Source organism: Equus asinus, chromosome 17, assembly GCF_041296235.1.
Source record: "Equus asinus isolate D_3611 breed Donkey chromosome 17, EquAss-T2T_v2, whole genome shotgun sequence".
NCBI lineage: Eukaryota > Metazoa > Chordata > Mammalia > Perissodactyla > Equidae > Equus > Equus asinus.
In genome coordinates, this window is record NC_091806.1 from 34,403,775 (window position 1) to 34,429,158 (window position 25,384).

At 38.3% G+C, this 25,384-nt stretch overlaps 1 protein-coding gene across 1 annotated transcript; it reads left to right on the plus strand.

Moving 5' to 3' along the window:
• Nucleotides 1–15,334: 15,334 nt before the first annotated feature.
• Nucleotides 15,335–15,919, plus strand: LOC106823277 (olfactory receptor 4D9-like). The gene has a single exon (XM_070487406.1). It carries the CDS (start codon nt 15,335–15,337, stop codon nt 15,917–15,919), a length of 585 nt encoding a protein of 194 aa, XP_070343507.1.
• Nucleotides 15,920–25,384: the final 9,465 nt, after the last annotated feature.

The following is a 25,384-nucleotide window of genomic DNA, read 5'->3' on the forward strand; positions in this document are numbered from 1 at the left end:
ATGAAGACATGATTTAGGGTAGTAACAGTGGAGGTGGTGAGAATATCAAAAAACTCTGAAGGCAAGCAAGTAGGATTTGTTGAAGGATCCAGCATGGATATTCTGGTTGCATGTGTATCCTGTGAGAACTACATTACCTATTTTGTTCATCAGCTCTTTGAGAGCTCCCTCACTCTCACCTACATAACCTCTTCAGGTCCAACAGCTCCTTCCAATACTTGAGTATCACACTTCAGGAATCACCTTGTGTGCATGAAACTGCCTAAGGAAGTTGCTCAGAATTCTGAAGAATCAACGTTAACATCCCAAAAGAAAAGCTATCAAGAGGAAATGTCGGGAGTAATGTGGAATTCTGGCTAAATTGACTTAACAAGATTATCGCTAAAGCCAGGCCAAGGTGATCAGACATCACTTGGGGGATGGTGGAGGTTGAGGAATCTGAATAGAGGGTGATAGGATATGGAGGATGAGAGATTTTGGCTAAACTGGCTTAGCAGGATTTTTGCTAAAATTGGACAATGCAGAGACAAGCATGGAGGTCCAAAAGTTGAAGCCCAGTTGAAAAGTTCAGGGGAGCCTGAGTAGAATATGGTCAAGGAGAGAATCTTTATCACTGCTAGAAAATTTTAGACCCTGGAAAATATTATTTCCTGAGTCTGCCATTTTCCATGTAACGATAGAAGGGAAGCTGCTGAAATCACTGGCTTTGAGAGGGGTGTTTAACAGAATTTTCTAAAGCTAAGTGAATCCCAAGGTACGTGAGAACATTATTTAAGATATTGGAGAAGGAGATTGGAGACTTTAGGCAAGAAATATAGCTGTATATGAGGGTGAACGCCAGTGCTGTCTGGGTATCTATGCACAAGCATGAGAAAAGAGTGCGAATAATTGAACTCTAGATGTAATCGTTACTATTCATAAATACATTCTGTCTAAAAATAATGTAGTAAGTACACAAGATGCTACATTCCAGGGTGAAACTTCAGTGACAGGCAGCACAGCTAAGAAATATGAACAAAGAGAATATTGTGAAGTGAGAGTCATAGAAAGGAATTCAGTTTGGAATTGGGGAAAAGGCAACTCTTTTTTTTTCCTTGAATCCCTTGAATTACACAAAGAAGAGATTATTGTCAGGCTTCTTTCCTGTAGATGGATCTCCTCAGATTGAAATCTACAGAGTTGCTTCTTATACTAAATTTAAAACTAGAAAGAAAATAAAATGTGTCAAAACTTATAAAAGTTGGAAGAATAGTGCAATGAACACCTACATACCCTTCCTAGATTTACCAAAGAATAAAAATTGTATGGCAATGATATTCTTTCATATGTCTTTCCATGCTCACATACTTGTGTCCTTTCTTTCCAGAAAAACTTCTGTCTCATGAGCAACTTGTATATATTCAAGTGATCCCCTAAAGCCAGATCTTCTGTTCTCTCCCCTCCCATATACTGCAAACATAGATGTCACCGCTTCCATGCAGGTTTCTCTGAGCCTCTAGGTGAGAAGTCGCCCATTTCTCACACATGGCTCATTTGTCTTTAGCCGGTCCCCAACACTCCCATATCACTGTTAGATTTCAGTTCTTTTTCTACTGCTTTTGGATTATATTCCTTTCTCTCAAATAACCTTGAACCCTGTCAATTTTATATCAATATTTGCTAAATAATTAGATGGATTAAAAATAGGGAAAAATGGAGTAGAAGATGGAGGATGTTGCCTGAATTACCAAAGGTAGTTTGTGAACACAAGACCTATTCCTTTCTGACAAATAAGCCTGACTTGGGGTCTAAGGTACTATCTACCTTCTACCCTTCTGTGTAGACCATAATCTGTTATTTACATGGGGGTCCCTGTGGAGTGCTTTCATAACTAGTTTGGACCTCCACGATATCTCTAGTAACTAAAAGGAGGAGATGTTTTCTGGTGATCATTTCTGCTCTTTAACTATTAGAATTGATGGCTCAGCTGCCATTTAGTTCAACACAATCCATTTCCTGATAAGCCTCCAGTGTTAAGGTTAGCCAACATAGTACTAATCATAACAGATGACCAGCCACGTATTCTGAGACTCTGCATATGTTAATTCACCTAATCCTCATAACTTCCCTGTGAGGTGGGTGTTACTATAATCCCTATTCCACAGATGAAGAGGGGGAGACTCCATGAGGTCTCACTTACCCAAATGACACAGTGACAAAGCCAAGACTTGAGCCCAGGTGGCTCTCATTGCAGAGAACTACACTGGACTTCTCTGGTCTGCTACGATGATGTCAGATAATAAGCCAAACCAAGAAGGTACCCCCTTGCTACCATACACTGTCACCACCCTCTGGGCTACTCTCATTGACACTGGGAGAGAAACACTTGCAATTTACCCCAAAATGGTATGTTCTGTTCAAGCTCTTTCAGAATACACGTTCTGGGAAATGTACAGTTCCTCTAAAAGATTATCAGTATATTTAAAGAAGCTGTGTGTCTGTGACACTTACTAACCTGGAATTTTTCTTTAAGGTAACACAAGTGTAAGCTCACATATTGATTAGGCAATGCTCTAAATATTGATGCTTTTGCATAGATTCACTCATTTAATCTTCACAAAAATCACATGAGGGAAACGCTATTGTTTCCAAATACCGATGCAGGGGCAGAGGCCAAAGGGCTAAATTAGCTTCTCTTGTAGCATAATGAGTAAGTGGCCAGCTAGGAGTTGATCAGGCTGTGGGATGTCAGAAGCTCCCAGGTATCTCCCTGTATGCTATGATACCTTTTTGTAGCTATTTTAGTTTTCCATATTAAGTAGACTTGGGACAAAATTGAGTACAGACAAAAGAAAACTTGAAAGGAATGTAGCAAGGTGAAAAGAAATATCTTCGTTTGTACTGAGAAACACACTCAAAAAGTGGGAGAAGTGACTTTCACCTTTTGTTTCTCTTTATGGTAAGAAAAGGAAGATAAACTGCAAAGAAAGAAATTAAAGTCCATTTCAAAGATTGATGGAAAAAAAGAAGGCATTTAAAAACAATACAATTATATAGTGAGTATATGCTTAACATTTTAAAAAACTGACAAACAGCTTTCAAAAGTGATTGCACCATAGTACTTTCCCACCAGAGTTTCAGTTCCTCTGCATTTTTGTTGACTGTTGCTACAAGTCTTTTTTTCTTTTAGCTGTTCTAATTGGTGTGTACTCTTATCTCAGTAGTGTTTTAATTTACATTTCCCATGATAAATGATGCTGAGCATCTTTTCTTATACTTATATGCTGTCCGTGTATCTTCTTGTTGAGGTGTCTGTTGAAACTTTTTGTCACTTTTTTAAAATTCAGTTGTTTGTTCTCTTATTATTGAATTTTAAGACTTAAAGCCATTCTACTCCTAGGTACTTACCCAAGAGAAATGAAAACATATGTCCCCCGAAGACCTGTACACAAATATTCGTAGCGGCTTTATGTGTAATAGTCAAAACCCAGAAACAACCCAAATGTCCGTCAACAAGTAAATGGATAAACAAAACTGGCATATCTATGCAATAAAAAAACCCAAAATATTGGTACACACAAAAACTTGGATGAATTCTATGAGTGAAACAAGCCAGACAATAAGGGAGTGCATATTGTAGGAATTCTTTTGTAGAAAATGCAAATGAATGGATAGTGACAGAAAGCATATCAATGGTTGCCTGAAGAAGAATGGGTAGAGAGGACATATGACAAAGTGTGACAAGAACACTTTTGGTGTCAACAAAATGTTAATTATCTTAAACATAGTGATGATGTCATAGGTATATGCTTATGTCAAAGCATATCAAAGTGTACTCTTCAAATATGAGTCTGTTGAATGTCATTGATAGCACAATAGAAAAATAACTTTTAAAAATAAATTTGAACAATGAAAAGAAGAGAAGCTCTAAGTTACCACTTTTCTTTTAATACTTTAGGAGCTATTCAACAGCCAAGGGTTTTGGTACCTAAAGAAGTTTAAGGTAAAGACAGAAACAAAGTAGTCCCCTTAATGAAGAATAGCGGAACAGAAAATTTTCTGGCTTTAAAATTTTCTAATTTTTCATAGCATTAAATTTGTGATTTAAAAGAGGGAGGCATGCTTCTGTAGAATTCAGTCCAAAGAGAACTATTTTTCAGATGGGGGTTCTTAAACTCTTTAAATGGAGAACTCAGTCTGGAAAAAACCCCACACTCCTGTGGAAACTCAAAGGCCCCCAGTCATACCAAATAGGCACTGCCTTATCCATACACAAAAGTGCTCTATCTTTATATCCTTCATGCCACAATAGTCCATTTCTGAATATTTAACATCCACTTGTTCACCTTGGATACTTAGAAATTATATGCTAAGAACATTGTTTTTATGCATTTTCTAAAATATTTGTAATTTACACAAGAAATAATTAAATGCATGCTTGTGTAAAAGATGTCATTTTCGACACGTTAGACATAACCTCGACCAGCTCTTCATGTCTTCAGACCTAATACTTGTCTCCATAAACCTGAATCTATTAGGGGAGAGTAAACCCTTTCTGAAATAACACGTTTAATTTTTTCCAAGTTACATGAGGAAGAACAAACATGATTCGATGGAGTTGGGAAATGGCCCCAGGGGAAAAGAATTTATATTTCTGGGACTTACTCAGTCCTAAGACATAAGCTTGGTCTTGTTTCCCTTTTCATACTTTGTGTACTTGACATCTCTGTTGGGAAACCTCCTCATCATGGTCACCTTGACCTGTGAATCTCACCTTTGCACCCACACATACTTCCTCCTCCACAATCTAGCCACATGTGACATGTTTCTCCTCAATCACTGCTCTGAAGGTCTTAATAGACATTCTGTCAAATACAAAGCTGCATGACATATCCTATACAAGCTGCATGACACAGATGTTTTTCTTCCATCTCCTTGGTGGAGCAGACATTTTTTTCTCTCTCTGTGATGGTGTTTGATTGCTAGATAGCGATCACCAAGCCCCTGCATGATGTGCCCATCATGATTGGGGGCTATGCACTGCCCTCATTTTGGCTTCCTGGGTGGGAGGCTTTGTCCACTCTATCGTGGAGATATGCCTATTGCTGCCCCCACCCCTTGCTGTGGACCCAGTGTTCTTGACACCTACTGTGATGGTCCACAGGCCCTCAAACTCATCTGTATCTTTGCACTTGAGCTCGTGATGATTTCGAACAACGGCTTACTCAAAACCCTGTGGATTATCTTCCTGCTTGTGTCCTACACAGTCATCCTAATGATACTCAGGTCTCAGGCTGGGGAGGGCAGGAGGAAAGCCATCTTCACCTGCACCTCACACATCCCAGTTATACACTTTCTGCCCTGCATCTATGTCTATACCTGGCCCTTCACTGCCCTTCCCACAAATAAGGCCATGTGTCACATTCACTGTCATCTCCCTTCTGCTGAACCCCTTGATCTACACTCTGAGGAACCAGAAAACGAAGTCAGCCATTAGGAGACTGAAGAGAAGACTCATGCCTTCTGTGGTGGAACAAAGTAAGAGTCTCCTACCTCTTCATCACCAAAGGCTCTTTTCATTATTTTTCTCATAGAGTCCTATATATATACTCAAATATTTTGTCAATAAATCAACTATAGTTACTAGGTAACAATATATTTTTCTAGCTAAGTTAACAGGTTGCTGGTAACCCAAGTTTCTGGTAAGCATGATGTAACTAGTGTTATAGGATTCACCTGATTGATGTATTTCCACTCAAAGACCAAAGTAGCAGTGTGTCAATCAAGGAAACTATATGGCAGATGAAGAGATTGTTGAATCCAACTCCTTTTCAAGAGGTAAGTAAACAGAAGCCTAGAGATAGAGTTATTTGTTCAAGATCTCATATCAACTTAATTATAGAGTCTTCCAAAACCCAATCAATTGCTCTTCCACCATTTGAATATAATTTATGACATTACTGTACCTGTCTATGGAAAACTGCAGTCCTGTTCTAGAGAGATCTTACGATCAGTGCATCTGAAGTACACATATATGGGTACATATTTGTCATCACAGTTTAAGACATTGTTTCTGCTTAAACTCCAAAAGGGCTTGTGTCCTTGAGAACCTCAAAGGTACATAATGGTTGTCTGTCTGGATTCCCATCAGGAATGAAGAAGCTTTGAAAGATTTCCAGTAATAGCCTAAAGGAATTTGTGTTACATAGAAATAGATGGGCCAGATTCACATTCTTGTGATAAGTTTAGACAAAGGCAGAACCTCAGGGATCCTAAGCAAAGAGTAAGTCATTCTCATTATTCAAGAACTGATTTTCCAGTTACAGCCTTACCAGGGCCAATCTGAGACTGGTTTCATCATTGAGGATGTACATTCTTCTCACTTCTCATTTCCAAGAAAGGAAGAGGAAGGGTTAAAGTTGATAAAACACTAATGAATCTATTTTTCAGTCTGTTGGTGTTTGTGAACAGGAATTACAAGCTAGTGTTTTTGTGTGGGAAAACATGGTAAAAGTAAAGTACTATAGCTGAAAGCTGTAACTTCACAGTCATACAAACCAGGGTCCAAATCCTATCTCTGCCATCCACCAGAGTGGGAACTGGAACAAGTTATTGTATCTCTTCACAGGTCATAGTTCACCTATACAAAGATACTTATAATATCCATCTCATGGAGTTGTTATGAAGGTTAAAATGAGATGGTATATGTGAAACATACAATGTTTGGAAGACAGTAAGTGCTCACTGAAAAACCAAATTTTTTTTTATATCATCCATATTGCACTGCCTAACAAACACACATTCTGTCCTTCATCAATGTGTTTCACTCTCCTCCTGTGTGGCCCAAACTCATCATTACACGGAAAAAATGAATGGGGTAGAAAATATAGGAATGTGCAATGAATTCAAATAACTTTTCATCTTAAAATCTGGGCTTTCTGTCATTAAAATGTGAAAATAGCTTTGCTTGCTATTTTTATAGCTTAAAGAATCATCCTGAAGCTGATGAGATAAAGCAAAAGAGTATTTCATATCAAAAGAAGGCAATGGCTCAAAGATAAACCCTTGGCTTTTAGAGTAGAGGTAAAAGATCAGATCATGAAGTCAGATCCCATGGGATAGAAAAGAACTCAAGGAAAGTTAGCCAAAGGATACGGAGTGTTGAAAACAAACTTCACTTACGTCCCACATTGAATCTGGAATGGTCCCAGAAGCACTCGTCACCTAACTGGCTCAATTGATTGCCATTTCCTGTCACCAGGTCAATCCATTCTATCTTTTACAATATTAATCTACTTCCCCTAGCATGAAAATTCTAACGATAATTCACAAGTTAAGTCACTATTCACAGGGTCCCACTATCTTTGCTCAGGTAGCTCTTGTCTCAAGTCCCTAAGCTTTTCCATACGAAATTGCCTATGCTAAATGCATACCATGAACAATTTTATAGCCTGTTTCCTGCCAATGGATCCTTTCCTTTCCTTCCTATCTCTTGTGACTCACTCAAATCAGATTTTTATGACTATTTCAGAATCGGATGATGCCAAAGATCTGTAGGGTCTGAATCACTGGCTGTATCTCAGAAGCATAATCCCAAGGGGCAAGAACCCAGGAACTCCTGCCACATCATTGTCCCTGAGACTTCATCAAACCATGTAAACACACAACACAATCTAATTCATTATTTCAATAGAATGGGAAATAATTGCCTCTGACTGAACAAACATATATCATTTATCTGGATGACATAAAATCACAAGCCGGGCTGCATTTTGTCCAATTAAATCAGTTATTATTATTTTTTAAGCTCTGCTGCTAAGAGCCATAAACATCAACTGTCTCTTGGCACACACATGGCTTTCAAACTACCCTCTCTTTCATTGCTCCCTGAATCAAACATTTCAGTGATCAACATCTCTGGGTAACAATGAACCCAATAATATAAAATAATTCTGAAATAATTAAACTGATGAATATCAAGAGCTGTCACCATGATACCTCTCTAGATTCTAAGTGAGCTGTGGATCTTAGAGATGTAGATTAAGATAATTGCATAGGGTCAATGTATATATTGTGTGGGGGAGTGGAATTAGCCACCCCAAGATATGTCTCTTTTGCATGAGGATTATTTTGGGTTGGTGACTTTTAAAAACTGCAGACAGTTTTTGAAAAGTTTCTGAAAAGTAGAATTTACTTACCCTTTGTTAAGAGATGTTTACATTTGTAAAGGAAATCTCCATCTGAAAAGGTGTCTCCCTTTCCGTACCAGGAAGGAGGGATGACCTTATCTCTAGAAACTCTCATCAATATAATAACCTGACTCTTGTTTACTGTACTTGTCTGGTAATTTCCCATAACTGACCCCCCACCCAACATCCTCCTTTGTCTTTAGCTGAGGGTGGTGTTTAAGATGAGAACTTCTGCCATTTTGGTGAATTGATCAGTTTGCCTGAGCCTCTCCCATGTATACATGTTATGAAACTCTGTTTAACTTTCCCCTGTTATTCTGTCTCATGTGAATTTAATTCATTGTCTGGCCAGAAGGACCCAGAGCAGGTAGAGGAAATGTCTTCCTCCCCTACAATTGCATTCAACAGAAATTGCACTTATAAATCTACATCATTCAGTCTTTGATAGTTGCCCTGACAGCCACCACAGAGCTTTGATTTTTCCATTGCTACAGTTTTATTTAAGTTTTCTTTCCCAGTCAATTGCAAGCAAACTGATTTTGATCAGGAAAAAGACTGCACAGTCCTTGGTGTGCATGACACCTCCTTCTTGAGTCAAGAGGGATAATACTCTGTCTAGAGAAAAGGATAATTACTGAATGTACACTGGTGCCTCTGTATGTACTTATGTGATGGGACAGAGAAGAGATGACGGAGAGAGAGGAGGACAGCTTGGTGACATTTTAATGACTCCCACAGGAACTCCATTGAATTGGACAGTCAGCTTCCACTTTCATACCCCAAAATAATCCCTTTGCTAATTTCTTTATTGGGCTTGTAGCTGAAGGAATAATAGCAGTGGCTGAGGCACTGTAAGGCAAAGTGTAAGAATCAGAATTGATTGATTCCCTGAGGTTGCCTTTTCCTGTCTGAAGGAAGAAGATAGCAAAATCACTAGCTTGAGGTATGATTTCTATTAAACATAGAATTTTCCCAGAACTCAGTTCCTCTAAGATGCAGTTGGAGCATTATAAGAAGATCAGTTTCTCACTTGGAGACTGACATCAGATAGTGTTGGTGTTTGTGAACGTCTGAAACTGAAAATCTGTTAGAGTTGAGTTTTCAGAAATGCTGCAATTGTGTGGAATGTTCCTGTTGAAACCAAAACTCTTAATGAAGCAAAGAAAAGAGGTAGTTTTTCACTACTAGGAAGAGGGGAGGCGTGGCTTGTAAAATATTGGAAGAGGGTCACTTGGTTCCAGGGGATGTGATACGTTCTACTTGCCAGAAAGTTGAGGTTGGAGGTGTTTGTAAGGCAATTGAGAAGTTGCTAATGTCCCCAGCTCTCTGGAGGGCGATTGCCTTGGAAAAACAGCACTCAAAGACAGCAATACCTGAATTCATTATGTGCAGCCTAGTCAGCTTTGCTGCTTGGCTGGGAATGGAAGTTTGGGAGTTTAATCAAGGTGTTTTAATGGCTAGTTTATCTATGCCCTCATGGCCTACTGAATATGAATAATACTCCTAAAACTTTTAGGGATTCAATCAAGAGTAGAGGCTTTCCAATAATAAGAAAGCAAAAAAAGAGCAGCCTTGTCCAGTGGGAAGCTGGGGTATGGGGATTACACTCAGTTTGCAGGTTCTTTCCAAGATGCTTGATAAGCTTGTTTCCGAAATGATGCGGGGTCGGTGAGCTGAGGAGTCGAAAGAAAGATTTCTTAGACTCTCAAGATCTGGCAGTAGTGCTCTTTTATTTAGAGAATAGTGTGGAATAGCATGGGGACAGGACCCATGGGCAGTCAGAGCTTCTGCTGCCCCCAGTTGAGGGTTAGAGCTAAATTTAAGGCATAGATATATGATTCATCTCTTTACAAGACAAAGGAAAGAATACGAAAAAAAAGTTAAAATGGTATCAGTGCAGGTGGGGTCTGGTCATTGAGTGATCCCATGACTTTTAGACAAGAATCAAATCGGATTAAGTAAAGGTTAGAAAGGTTAGACGCCACCACCCTAAACCAGTTACATGAGATTGCCAGACAGCAACCAACTTAAGTTCTTGCCTTCCCCATTAAGAGCTTCTAGGGACAAGGTCATCTCTCTTCTTCTTCCTGGTACAGAGAGGGAGGCACCTTTTACAGATAGAGATTTACCTTACAAATGTAAATGTGTCCCAACAAGGGCAAGTTCCATTCCCCAGAGCCTCCTTCCCTGTCCCAGTTTATCGAAAGCAATCAGCCCAAACAATCCCGATGCCAAAGAGACATATCTTGGGGTGGCCAATTTCGGGTCCCTACAAGGTCACCCCCCCTTCCTTCACAAATGCAAATGTCTCAAAAGGGCAAGCAAAATTCCAGTCCTCAGAGCCTGCTTCTCATCTGCAGTTTTAAAAGTAACCAGCCTAAAAATCCTCATCATAAACCATTTTAAAATTAAGCAGCCTAAAAATCCTCATCACAAAGGATGGTCCCCTTTAGGGTGACTTCTAAGAAATCCTCGTGATCCTTATTTTGACCTTGCAAAAACACATCAAATAGTATTTCTTTATCCATTTCCCCCCTCTCTCTCTCTATGGTGCATGAGTTTCAATGCAACGTACCTAATCCTAGACTTTCACAGTATCCTTCCCACTCTTTGTAAAAAGACAGCATCCATAGGAACCCACCAGATCAATTATGTTCAACAGGAGTTCATGTTTGAGGAAATGCTACTCAGAACTCATTTCTTCCCCTGCCACTGGAACACTACGTAGTTGATCCAGGTTCTTGGTGGAGATGCCTCTAAAGACTAGAAAGTTTGTGTTTTCACACTCTGCTTTTGTCTCTTTTCAAGGCCACCTCTGATGTCCTCTCATGTTACATTACTCTCAGCCATACCTCTCACTCACCCTGTGCAGGCTTCTTACACCCACATACCACTTTCACTTGATTTGAGAAAGATTTTCCTGAGATTTTTCTTCACAGGATTTTCTGGGAAGGCAGATCAACACTGGGAAGAACTATAGTTGCAGTAGTTAAGAGCATAAGTCTTTGGAATAAAATGAATCATTGACAGAGACTAGCTCTACCAGCTGTGAGGCCTTGAGCAAGTTACTTGATCATTGTGTGTCTCTGTTTCCTCATCTATAAAATCAAGACAATAATATCATTTTCCCATGGATATGATAGGTTTTGGAAGCGATAAAATTAAGCAGTTTGCATAAGAATCACTCCACAAATGTTTTCTTAAAGCAAGGAAAATAGCAAAGCAGAGCTCCATCATTCTGCCCACATTTCCATAATGCAGAGACCTTGAAAGTTTCATGGAGCCTCCCCTGCTCCAGCGACCTGATAGACAGGTGACTGGGTTTGCATTTAGGGATTATAATTTATTTTCTTTCTGTAAAGTTTGATAATATAAATATCTATATTTACAACTCCAAAGAAAATTTTATTTATGTTTATAAGCAGGTGTGTGATAACAGTACTTTGATTTTTGGAAGATATGTCTTGCCTCAAATCCCTCAGAGAAAAGGAAAACATCCCCAGAGGATAGAGAGCATTTCCCACTTTCTCCAAAGTGTTGAGAAGAGGACTTTGAAACACAGGGTCAATAGCAAGATGAGCCGATCTCAGACAAGCCCCCACAAGTGAGTCTGGCATGTGTAAGGAAAGAAGCACTCACCTGGGGCTGATGAGATTGGCAAGATCAGATTCCTCAGCTGCTTTCAGTTTCCTAAACAGACATACAATCTCACCTACTCCTTAGAGCACAATGTGTATCAGGTAGGTCTCATTATCATGACGTTGTAGATAAATTATAATGGTGCAGGCTGAGAACTGACTCCAAATCCTGTCCTGTGAACCTCACATATATTTCTCCTTGGTTTGGTACAAGTATTGAGTGACTTACCCAAGGTCACACCAACTAGAAAGTGGTAAAATCTAAATTGCTTAAAAGCTCCAGACAATCCACACCTGTGTATCCAAAATGCAAGTAGGAGACAATGATACTGTTCAGCACACCTCCTGGATGGAGTTTACAAACATTTTTGCCCAAATGGGACTATTTTCCTATACATCTCCTTGATTTTCTAACTTCTCACTTTTCTTTCTGCTGACTCCACAGCCTGCAACACTTTTATTGGCTTAACTGTAAACCCCCTGAGGAAAGGATCTATATTTGAGTCACCTTTCCCTCAAAAAGACCATCTCAATGTCATTATGACAGTTAATTTTATGTGTTATCTTGATGAGCGACAGGGTGCCCAGATTAAACATTATTTCCAGCTGTGTCTGTGATAGTGTTTCCAAATGAGATTAGAATTTGAATTGATGGACCAAGTAAAGCAGATTAATTGCCTCCTCAACAAAGGTAGACATCATCTTTTGAGGGCCTGAATAGAACAAAAGGTGGAGGAAGGAGAAGTTCATCCCCATTTTCCTGCCTCTTTGTTTGAGCTAGGACATCTCATCTCATCTTCTGCCCTCAGACTGGGATTTCCACCATAGTCTCCCCTGGTTCCCAGGCCATCAAACTAGGACTCAATTACACCACCAGCTTTCCTGAGTCTCCAGCTTGCAGACCACAGATAATGGGACTTCTCAGCCTCCACAATCATGTGAGCCAGTTCTTCACGATAATTTTCCTTTACACATCCATATATATCCTATTGGTTCTGTGTCTCTGGTGAACCCTAATACAATCATAAAAATACTATCTAGATGAAGGAACAATGAAGGAAAGAAAAGAGAAAAAAGTAAAGGAAACAGGACAGAAAAAGAAAGGAGGAAGGGAGAGCACAGGCAACACAGGAAGCTATTAGGCTTGTCACAGTGGTTTCCTGAGCAGAAGATTTGAAACCACTGACATACCATTCCAATATCCAAAAGAAAGATTCTAGAGCGGGCTGCTATCATTAATTAAAATATATTTCTACATGCCAAATTAACCGAGACTCCTTTGGGGATAATTTCTCCACTTTCTAGCCATGGTAAGTATAGTGTGGGGAATTCTTACTTCTCAGATTCCAGAGACCTGAAATCTTCTACAATCATTATCATTTACTCTTATCATTCTGTACTGTTGACATAAACATCAAAGAGGGGAGACTGAGATAATCTGAACTGAAGACAATGGAATCAGAAAGGGGGCTCCTACCTTATTCTTCTGTGTGAACAAAAAAGAGTGCTGCTTGGGCAAATGTTATCTCTTAAGGATTTTTTCTAAGATTTAAAGAGAAAAATGAAAAAAAACAGGAAAGAAATTAAAACCGGAATCTGAGAAATAACTACATGTGGACATCAGGGCAACCTGAATAACACAAGAACTTGGGAGGACCTAAAGTCTGCAGGTGAGAGAAAGATAAAAAGGTAACTCAGGTTGTAGCTGGTAAGGGCCATTACAATATAACTATAAGAAACCATTATGAAGTGGGTGGCCAATTAAATTTCACTTTAAATGAAAGTCATTCTTTAGATGTGAGATTAAAATGACCACATTAATTATTTTTAACATTCTACTGAAGGATGATGTACATACCTATGGAAAAATGTACGTAAGTGTATAGCTCAATGAATTTTCACGCAAGCTGATCGTATATTTGTAACAAGCACCCAGATCAAGAAACAGAACATCATCAATGCCTCAAAAGCCTCCCTCATATTCCCTTTAGTTTTATATATTTCTTGTTCTTTATATGAAAAAAAAAGAGATTACACACTCTTTTGTGACTGGACTATTTGCCTCGACATTGTGTTTGTGAGATTCATTTATGTGGTTCATGCACTGTATGTGGATCATTCCCATTGCTCTATAGTATTGTGTGAATTTAACAATTTGTTTATCTTTTCTACTGTTGGTGGGCATTTGTGTCATTTTCCATTTTGAGTCAATTACAAACAGTGCTACTATGAATATTCTAGCATATATATCTGGTCGATATAACATATGTACATATTACCTAGGAGGGAAATAGATTGTTCTTACAATGGATATATGTATACCTATATATATAACAATGCTAAGAGTTGAATTAACAATGTGTACATATCCATTCTAAGATGGATGATTAAATAGATACAAATATATCTACAGATAAAGATATAGATACATAATATTAGCAGATACCATCAAACAGCAATGTGGTTATGCCAATTTTACACACTCACTAGCAGACTAATGAAAGGTCCAATTGTTCCACATCTTCACCATCACTTGGTATTTTTCATCTTTTTCAGTTTAGCCATTTGGTACGTAGGTTGTAGTTTCTTGCTGTAATTTTAATAAGCATTTTCCTGATAATGAATGAAATTGAATTGGCATTTAAATATCCTCTTTTGTAAAGTTTTAGTTCATGTCTTTTTCCATTTTCCAGTTTGTTCATCTATCTTCTTTTTACTGATTTGTAGAAGTTCTTTATATATTTTGGTAGTGAATCTTCTCTCAGCTACATATATTGTAAATATCTTCCCATTTGTGGGTTATCTTTTAATTCTCATGATGGTGTCTATTGTGAACCAAAGTTCCTCATGTCAAACTTAGGCTTATTATTCACTACTTTGTGTCATATTTTAGAGTAAAAGTACAGTTGAATAGGTTCACAGACCTGTCACCTGCATTTCAGTGGCCACAGTGATAGAACCGACCTGTTTGGATGACTGAGTCAAATACCTGGGTCCTCTTCCATCTAATGGAAGCAGACAGAATTGCAGGCACAAACCATACATAGAAAATGAATTTCCTCCCCAGGAAAACACCAAACTCAAGTGACAGAAAAGATAACAGTAGATTTCACAACACTTTCTTTAACTGCACTGTTATTTCTTGCAAAGATCTCCTTTCAAAAAGTATCTGTGACCAAATGGAGCAGGGAAATTATACCACAGTGAAAGAATTTATCTTCCTTGGAGTTACACAGTCTCAACAACTAAGCTGGGTCTTATTTGTCTTCTTGTTTTTGGTGTATGTGACAACTCTGATGGGAAACCTCCTCATCATGGTTACAGTTACCTGCGAATCTCACCTTCGCACTCCCATGTACTTCCTGCTCCACAGTCTATCTGTTCTTGACACTCACTTTTCCTCCATCACAGCTCCTAAGGTCCTAGCTGATCTTCTATCAGAGAGAAAACCCATCTCCTTCAATGGCTGTGTCACTCAAATGTTCTTTTTCCACCTTCTGGGAGGTGTGGATGTTTTTTCTCTCTGTGATGGCATTTTATCGCTATATAGCCATCTCAAAACCCCTCTATCGTATGACTGTCATTAGTAGGGGACAATGCACTAGCCTGGTTGTGGCCTCCTGGATGTGGGGCTTTGTCCACTCCATCATGCAGATTTCCCTGTTGCTGCCCCTCCCTATCTATGGATCCAAAGTTCTTGACACTTTCTACTGTGATGTCCCCCAGGTGCTCAAACCTACCTGCACTGACACCTTCACTCTGGAGCTCCTGATGATTTCTGATAATGGATTACTTAGTTGGTTTATATTCTTCTTGCTCCTCATATGCTACACAGTCATCCTGATGATACTGAGATCTCATACTGGAGAGGGCAGGAGGAAAGCCATCTCCACCTGCACCTCACACATCACTGTGGTGACCCTGCACTTTGTGCCCTGCATCTATATCTATACCCGGATCTTCACTGCCTTCCCCACAGATACTGCCATTTCTTTCAACTTCACTATCATTTCTCCTTTGCTCAATCCTGTGATCTACACCCTGAGAAATCAGGAAATGAAGTCAGCCATGAGGAAACCAAAGAAACAAGTACGGCATTCAGAAAGGGTTTAAATTCTATAAGGATGAGACAACACTCAAATTTAAAGATAGATTTTAAATATCACTTTCTCAAAATGGCAAGAGATCAACTTAATGTGAAAAACAAATGGGCATCTATGGTTACCATGGCGTCTTAAAAGAGGCTGATCCTATAGTACGTGCTGGGGACCTATAGGTGATGCTATTTAAGGTGAAACCCATTCATGTCTTCCTCTACCCACTTTCAATTATTCATCCCACAAATATTGACAGAACACATATTATATGCCTGAAAGTGGTAAGATTCAGACTGCTGCAGGAAGATTAAAGATAGTCACTGACCTACATGCATACTCCAAGAGGCTTTAATGAAGATATGAACCAAGTGCTGTGGAAATATTGTAGTCACTTTACTTGAGAACTTCAGAAGACATTTGAGAGTAAGGGGATAAAGGCAGAGAGGGACAATCCAAGCAAAGAAATCACTATGTGCAGAGGGAGAGAATGGTATAAGTGTGTGCCACATTATGCGACAGTCAGTTCATTGTAGTCACGAGGTAGTACACTCATGAAGTCAATACCATTCAAAGAAAAGTTTGGAAAGAACTCCTTCTGTGGTCTCCTGAGCAATGCAAATCCTTGATTTCTATTGGAGAGAGGATCCCCAAATCATTCCAAGGCCATGGTTTCCTCTGGGGCAGAAGGAGGTAATGCTGTAAGTGGGAATATTCATAAAGAAATAAGACTGATGAGTAGAGGCTGTGACAGCTCACCTGGACTGGAGAAAGCCTTAACCAAAGACAGGTGCTAGGCACTCCCTTGGGAAGCAACTGACTCCCAATTATGTAGCAGAATTATCCCAATCACAGACTGGACAGGCCCAAATTTCTCATTGTTTCTGCTTTTTGATTTTGGGGTTTTTTTTTCCAGCTTTGTTGAGATATAATTGACATGTAACATTGTGTAAGTTTAAGGTGTACAACATGCTGATTTGATAAACATATATGAAAATATGATTACCACCATAGCATGAGTTACCACCTCCATCACATCACACAATTAACATTTCTTCTTCATGGTTCTCATAGTCTCTCACATAAAGACCTCGAAACTTCTTTATACCTCATTAAAAGGAAAAGTAAGGGCAATAAAAGCATGAAGATTTAATCAACAAATCAGAATTTTCTAGTCTCTGTGAAATATAAGGCATGAGAATGGTGCTAGGAGAAGGTTTATCTAATAATCCAGCTGGTATTTTGTGGCAATCTGTTGACTTTACTGTACAATGTCTCCCATCATGATAAAGCTGAAGCCATAGATGCTGGCACTCATGTATTAATCAGACACATCAATGCTGTGACAAAAACGTCCAAATTGAAGTTGTTAACCACAGTAAAAGTTTATTTACTGCTCATGTCACCAACTAATGCTGGTCTTCAGAAAGAGCTATTGCATGCAATAATTAGGAGCAACAGGATCTTTTTCTTCCATCCTGGACTCCGGCTCTCTCTAAATCCTCAGAAACCTCTCCATTCATCCAGAAAATGGAGAAAAGGAAAGAGGACTAAGAATTATGGGGAGAAGGGGGAGGGTAGTTATAGGGCATTCTGAAAGTAACATGTATCACTTTTGAACCACATTCCGCAGGACAGCTCGTAGTCATATGGCCTCAACTGACTGCAAGGGAGCCTGGAGAATGTAATCCTACTCTGTTCCCAGTAAAAAGAGGAGAACATGAATAATGATGAACTCCAGCGATCTCTTCCACATATGTGACTCATTACTAAGAAATAACAATTGGATTACATGACAAAGACTAAGATTTTGTCTCTAAAAGGATTCTCTTAACACCTAGAAATGTTTGCTGGAAGTACTACTGGAACCTTGGAATTCACAGAGAACCAAACTGAAAAGAAGGAGATATGAGGAAAGGAAACTTAATTGAAAGGAAGGGAAAGGTGATCAAGGTAAGCCTGGGAAATAGGATGATAATAGGCTAGAAGGTCAGGATCCAAAATATAGAACACTGGAGGAGAGTGTCCAAAGAAGACTCATCAAGAAGACAAGCTTAACTTATCCTCATACTTTCTATAAGCTAGTTATAAACCAATATTTAATCATGCAGAAGCTCCTGTAGAGATGAGTGTCATCTTCTTTGTTGATTGCTCCTTCATGTGTTCTACTTTATGCCCATCATTGAAACATTTTCTGAACTATTTTCTAATATTAGACATACTTCCTCAAGCATAAAATTAAATAAAGACATACATTTGTCTTCAGCTGTATCCATCTGCAGACCAAATGACTATTTACTGCCTGGCTACATGTTTCCTCTGGCATCACTGTTCTTCAAATCCTCCCTACTTTTCACATTGATGCCTTTTTCTTATCTCTCTGTTGACTTCACCTCAAGCAAAACCTTTGTGACTAGGCGGAATTTTAAGCAACCAACGATTTATACAATCAGAGTTATGTTCCCAAGTATAGGACCTACAAATGACAGAAACCCAGCAAATGCTGCCCAGGAAGCTGCCTTGGACTGTTTACACAGGCAAAACAATCTGATCACACACCGTGATGAAAAGCATGGAATTCAGGACAACACCATTAAATTTACTTCTCTTTCAACATGACACCAATTAATTATTTGGATTAATCTATATTTTTCTCCAGGTGGAGACATTTTCTTAGAGAAATATTAGATATTACACTGATTCTAGCTTATCGTACAAAGGTTGCACATATTTGCTCCTACCATCTGTGATTTTTTTTCTATATAAGAGAGGTTGGCTTTAAACTTGCACAATGTTTTTCATAAGCAAATAAATGTATCTATACAGACAAACTGGCTGGTTTAGGAGCAATCCTGCTGTTATGGACTTGTTCGAGAAATTCAAAGAATGTTCAGGTTATTGAAACTTTATTTCTCAGACTCTAGGATAGTCAGCAAAACAGAAACTATTTCTAAGCATCATGAAGTTCCAGTCACGAAACTATAGGCTGGAGGGATCTTCAGAGTTTTGTTGTTATTGTTGTTGTGTGACTGTTCTTTCAAGTCTGAAAGGTAATGTTGTCAACATTACTCTTATTCAATAAAGCAAACTATTAATTTAGTACTGTATTAGTAATCTATTGCTGCATAACATATCAATGCAAAATGTAGTGGCTTATAACGACACACATTTCTTAAGTTGCAGTTTGTGTGGTGGGGAATGAGGTAAGATTTAGCTAAGTCTTCTCCTTCAGGGTCACTCACAAGGCTATGTCAAGGTGTCAGCTGAGAGCTGCAGTGTCATATGAAGGTTAACTGAGGAAGAATCTACTTCCAAGCTCACTCACATGGTTGGTGGTCAGAATCAAGAGCTATTGGCCTGAGGGTTCAGTTCCTTACTGGCTGTTGGCTGGAGGCCTTCCTCAGGTTCTGGTCTTGTGGGTCTCTCCAACATGGCGGCTTCCTTCATCAGAGAGAACAATCAAAGCAGAAGAGAATGTGTTAGCAGGAAAGAAGACTCTTGGAAGTGGCATCCTGTCACTTTTTATATATTCTCTTCCAGAAGCAAGTCACTAGTCCAGCCTACACACAAGAGGAAGGAATTGCACACCTTTGTTAATATCAGGGCAGGGACTGCAAGTTTCTAGAAAAAAACTATGAAAAATAAGGGTTTCCTTCTCTGCACATTCTCTCCAGCATTTGTTGTTTCCTGTCTTGTTAATTATAGCCATTCTGACTGGAGTGAGGTGATACCTCATTGTAGTTTTGATTTGCATTTCCCTGATAGCTAATGATGTTGAACATCTTTTCATATGCCTGTTGGCCATCTGTATATCTTCTTTGGAGAAATCTCTGCTGGTGGGAGTGCAAACTGGTGCACCCACTATGGGAAGTGGAACGGAGTTTCCTCAGAAAATTAAGGATAGATCTACCATATGATCCAGCTATCCTACTGCTGGGTATTTATCCAAAGAACTTGATAACACAAAGGCATAAAGATACCTGCATCCCTATGTTCATTGCAGCATTATACACCATAGTCAGGACTTGGAAGCAACCTAGGTGCCCATCAAGGGACGAATGGATAAAGAAGATGTGGTATTTATACACTATGGAATACTACTCAGCCATAAGAAATGATGAAATCCAGCCATTTGTGACAACACGGATGAACCTTGAGGGTATTATGCTGAATGAAATAAGTCAGAGGGAGAAAGTCAAATTCCATATGATCTCAGTCATAAGTAGAAGATAAAAACAATGACAAACAAACACATAGCATTGGAGACTGGATTGGTGGTTACCATAGGGGAAGGGGGGAGGGGGAGGGCAAAAGAGGTGACTAGACTCACATGTGAGGGGATGGACTATAATTAGTTTTAGGGTGGTGAACATGATGTAATCTATACAGAATTTGAAATATATTATGATGTACATCTGAAAATAAGTAAATAAATAAATAAACTATGAAAAATCATTGGAAATCATGAAAGAAACCTAAAAGTTATTTGTTCAAGAAGGGTTACAAAAGACCAACAAGAAAGGAAGAGGAGGTAAGGGAGAGTGTCATAGATAATTCAGATAAACTGAGCCCTTGTGACAAGGAGAATGATAGTGCCAGCTACAAACGGAAAGTATTTAATTCTTGATAACAATGCTCACATCTATTTTAGACATTTTAAGTGGGAGGTGTGCCATATATCCAAGTGAGACTATCCATAGACCTATAGTGAGACAAGGTTTCAGAAATGACATTGGGAATGAGACAAGAGGGAAAATGGAATTCTTTGCTTTTAGGATCTCTAGAACCACAGGGTCTAGAACATGGAGGTGCTCAGAAAATATGTCATAATTAAATACACATACAAAAGAATGAAAGTAGACCACTATCTTACACCATTCATAAAAGTGGACTCAAAATGGATTAAAGACCTGAGACTATTAAACTTCCAGAAGAAAACCTAGGCAGTACACTCTTAGACATCAGTCTTAGCAGCATATTTTCAAGTACTATGTCTGAACAGGCAAAGGAAACAATAGAAAAAATAAACAATTGGGACTATGTCAAATTGAAAAGATTCTGCACAGCAAAGGAAACCATCAACAAAACGAAAAGATAGCCTAACAACTGGGAGAAGATATTTGCATACCCTGTATCTATTAAGGGGTTAATATCCAAAACATATAAAGAACTCATACATCTCAACACCAAAAATTTAACAACACAATTAAAACACGGGCAAAAGATCTGAACAGAGATTTCTCCAAAGAAGATATACAGATGGCGAACAGGAACATGAAAAGATGTTCAATGTCATTAACTACCAGGGAAACGCAAATCAAAACGAGCATGAGATATCACCTCACTCCCATCAGAATGGCTATAATTAACAAGACAGGAAACAATAAGTGTTGGAGAGGATGTGGAGAGAAGGGAACTCTCATACATGGCTAGTGGGAGCGCAAACTGGTGCAGCCACTATGGAAAACAGTACAGAGATTCCTCAAAAAATAAAAATAGATCTACCATATGATCCAGCCACTCTACTGCTGGGTATTTATCCAAAGAATATGAAAACACGAATGTGTAGATATTCATGCACCCCTATATTCATTGCAGCACTATTTACAATAGCCAAGACTTGGAAGCAATCTAGGTGCCCCAAAAAGGATGAACGGCTAAAGAGGATGTGGTATATATACACAATGGAATACTACTCAGCCATAAGAAACAATTCAATCCAGCCATCTTTGACAACATGGATGGATCTTGAGGGTATTATGCTAAGTGAAATAAGTCAGAGGGAGAAAGTCAGATACTGTATGATCTCACTCATATGTAGAAGATAAAAACAATGAAAAACAAACACATAGAAAGAGAGATTGGATTGGTGGTTAGCAGAGAGGAGGGCGGGGAGGGAGGGGGGTGAAAAGGACAATTAGGCACATGCATGTGGTGATGAATTGTAATTAGTCATTGGACGGTGAACATGTTGTAATCTACACAGAAATCAAAATATATAATGATGTACACCTGAAATGTATATAGTTATAAACCAATGTTACCACAATAAAAAAAATTAAAAATAAAATGTAAATAAAATATATAGAAATACCATGTTTAAAAACAATTAAAAAAAAAGAAAACAATTGCATTTACAATTGCATCAAAGGGTAAGAAACACAACCAACATAAGTAACAAAGTGAAAGATCTGTTCACTGAAAACCATAAGACATTGATGAAAGAAACTGAAGAAGAAACAAACAAATGGAAATATATTCCATGCTCATGGGTTAGAAGAATTATTTTAAAATGTCTGTGATACCCAAAGAGATCTACAGGTTCAATGCAATCCATATCAAAATTCCAATAGCATTTTTCACAGAAAGGGAAAAAGAATCCTAAAATTTGTGTAGTATCACAAGACAACTAATAGCCAAAGCAATCCTGTGAAAGAAGAACAAAGCTGGAGGCATCACACTTATGATTTCACACTACATGCTACAAAGATATAATAATCAAAACAGTATAGTACTGGCATAAAAACAGACGTACAGACCAATGGAACAGAATCAAGAGCTCAGAAATATACCCATGCATACACAGTCAATTAAGTATCAACAAAGAAGCCAAGAATATACAATGGGGAAAGGATACTGTCTTCAGTAAATGTTAGGTAAAACTGGATAACAACATGCATAATAAAGAAATCAAACTCCTATCTTACACCACTCACAAAAATTAACTTGGAATGGATTAAAGATTTAAGTATAAAACCTGAAATTATAAGACTCCTAGAAGAAAAAATAGTGGAAAGTTTCCTTGACATTGGCCTTGGCCATAATTTTTCGGATATTACACCAAAAGCACAAGCAACAAAAGTAAAAATTAATAAATGGGACTACCTCAAACTAAAAAGCTTCTGTACAGCAAAAGTAATCAACAAATGAAAAGACAACCTACAGAATAGGAGAAAATATTTGCAAATCACATATGGGATGAGAGGTTAATATCAAAAATATGTGAAGAACTCAATAGCAAAAGCACAAACCATTTGATATAAAAATGGGCACAGGACCTGAATAGATATTGTTCCAAACAAGACATATAAATGGCCAACAGTTATATGAAAAGGTGCTCAACATCACTAACCAGCAGAGAAATGCAAATCAAAACCACTGTAAGATATCACTTAACACCTGTAAGAAGGGCTATCATCAAAAAGACAAGAATAACAAGTGTTGGTGAAGATGTGGAGAAAAGGAAAAACCTTGTGCCCTGTTGGTGGGAAAGTGAATTGGTACAGCCACTATGGAAAACACTATAGAGTTTCCTCAAAACATTAAAATTAAAACTATCACATGAGCCAGCAATCCCATCTCTGGCTATTTATCCAAAGGAAATGAAATCAGGATCTTAAAGAGGTATTGGCACTCTGATGTTCATTGCAACATTATTCACAATATCCAAGATATGGAAACAGTCTAAGCATCCATCGATGGATAAATGGATAAAGACGTGGTGTATACATACCATGGGATATTATCAGTCATGAAAAAGAAGAAAATCCTGCCATTTGTGACAACTAGGTGGACGTCGAGGGCGTTATGCTAAGTGAAGAAAGTCAGATAGAGAAAGACAAATACTGTATTATTTCATAAATCTGTGTAGACTAAAACTCTAAACTCACAGAAACAGAGAGTAGAATGGTGGTTACCAGGTACTGGGGGGTGGGTGAAATGAAGAGATGTTGGTGAAAGTGTACAAACTCCCAAGTATAAGATGAATACGTTCGGAGCTCTAATGTACAGATGGTGATGATCGTTAATAATACTTGAAAGTTGCTGAGAGTATATCTTAAATGATCTCACCATACACAAAAAAGTAGTAATTATGTGAGGTGATGAGGAATAAGCTAACACTATGATGATAATCGTTTTGCAACATATAAATGTATCAAATCAACCATTGTATATCTTAAACACCCACAATGATACACGTCAATAATATCTAAGTAAAGAGGAGGGAAAAAAGAATTACCCATCTCAAACATACAACCTGTCTCATGTGGTTTTTAATCTGTGTAGACTAGTTTAATGTACTAAAACAAAATGGAAAATCAAGTAAACCCAAACCGGTCAGCATTCTGGAAACAGTGGAAGCGCATTCTACATAAGACAGAACCATTCAATAATCTGAGTTAATAATGAGTAACTATTGTAATATTGTAGACAGTTATAATAACTTATCTAGCAGTAATCCACATTGAGAGATTCCATATGAATAGAGCATTGGAAAACAGGAAAAATTACATTCCTGAAATATCATCTAAGTCATGTTTCTCTACATGTGGAGACTTGTAGCAACATCATGAGACTATAACAATTCTGCGTATAATTAGAAACTAGACTAGGAGCAAAGGATTTTAGGTCCAGTTCTCTTCTAGGTTTTTGACAGTCAAATTGAAACTCATTTCTATATAGTGTCCTCTGAGCTTTACAAGCAATGAAAATTGGACCCTTGTAATCTCTTGGGCACAGTATTTGGCACATTTTAAAATAGTTCTAATTGAGCGATGGATAAACAGATAGATTTCCTCTACTGCCTCTAAATAATTTGGACACCAACCAAAATGTGTCCATCTGTGTGTGTGTATGTGTGTTTACACATGAACATGTTTCAGTAGCTTCTTAATAACTCCCACTGAAACCTCATCACCAACAGCAGAATCAGGCACCAACTTCCACTTTCTCGTCCAATAACACTCCCTTTGTAAGTCTTATATTAAGCCTCAAACTGAGGGATTTGTACATAAGACAGGGATACAGTGGAAATTCTTGAAACTGTGATTTCTTTGAATCTGCCCTTTCTCTCCTGAAAGGGGAGTAAAGACACTAAGATATTTAGTCTTCCAAGAGGCTCTGCTTTCACAAACAACACTTTCAAGAATTAAAGTCACCAGTGTTCTGTTCTGCTCTGTATCTAATAACTTACTATTTGTAGTTGGAGTTTTGGTCAAAGGTGTGAGGTAAAGACATTAAGCTTTTAGCTAATATAAAGGTTATGGATAGTGAAATTGAGTTGTCATGATTGATTATGTACAAATAGTTTGACTTTGATATTTTCCAGGTATATTAAATTCTTCAAAGCCAAAATGATCTTCTCAGTGACAGGAACAACAAAGGTGGGTGTTAACTATTGGAAGAGGGGTGATGTGTGAGGAGGGATTCAGAAATGTGGTCCATGCAGTGTGAGAGAAGGCATCATTCATTTGCTGTGATCCTTTGAGCTGCTGTTGGTGAGTCCACCTCAGAACAAAGTCAATGTAAATTGGGTTTCCAAAGCCCCTTTCAGCCAAATTCTTATCTTCAGACAGACTCTATCAAATATTCCTGTTATACAAAATTAGATCCTATACATATAAGATTGAAGGGAGTAAAAATAGTTTATTCCTTCCTACTTCCATCACTTCCTTCCTTTCAACAAAATATAGATTCATTATAT

Excerpts from the sequence above, each read along its gene's own strand:
- LOC106823277 (XM_070487406.1), top strand. The coding sequence starts at position 15,335 with ATGGCATTTTATCGCTATATAGCCATCTCAAAACCCCTCTATCGTATG.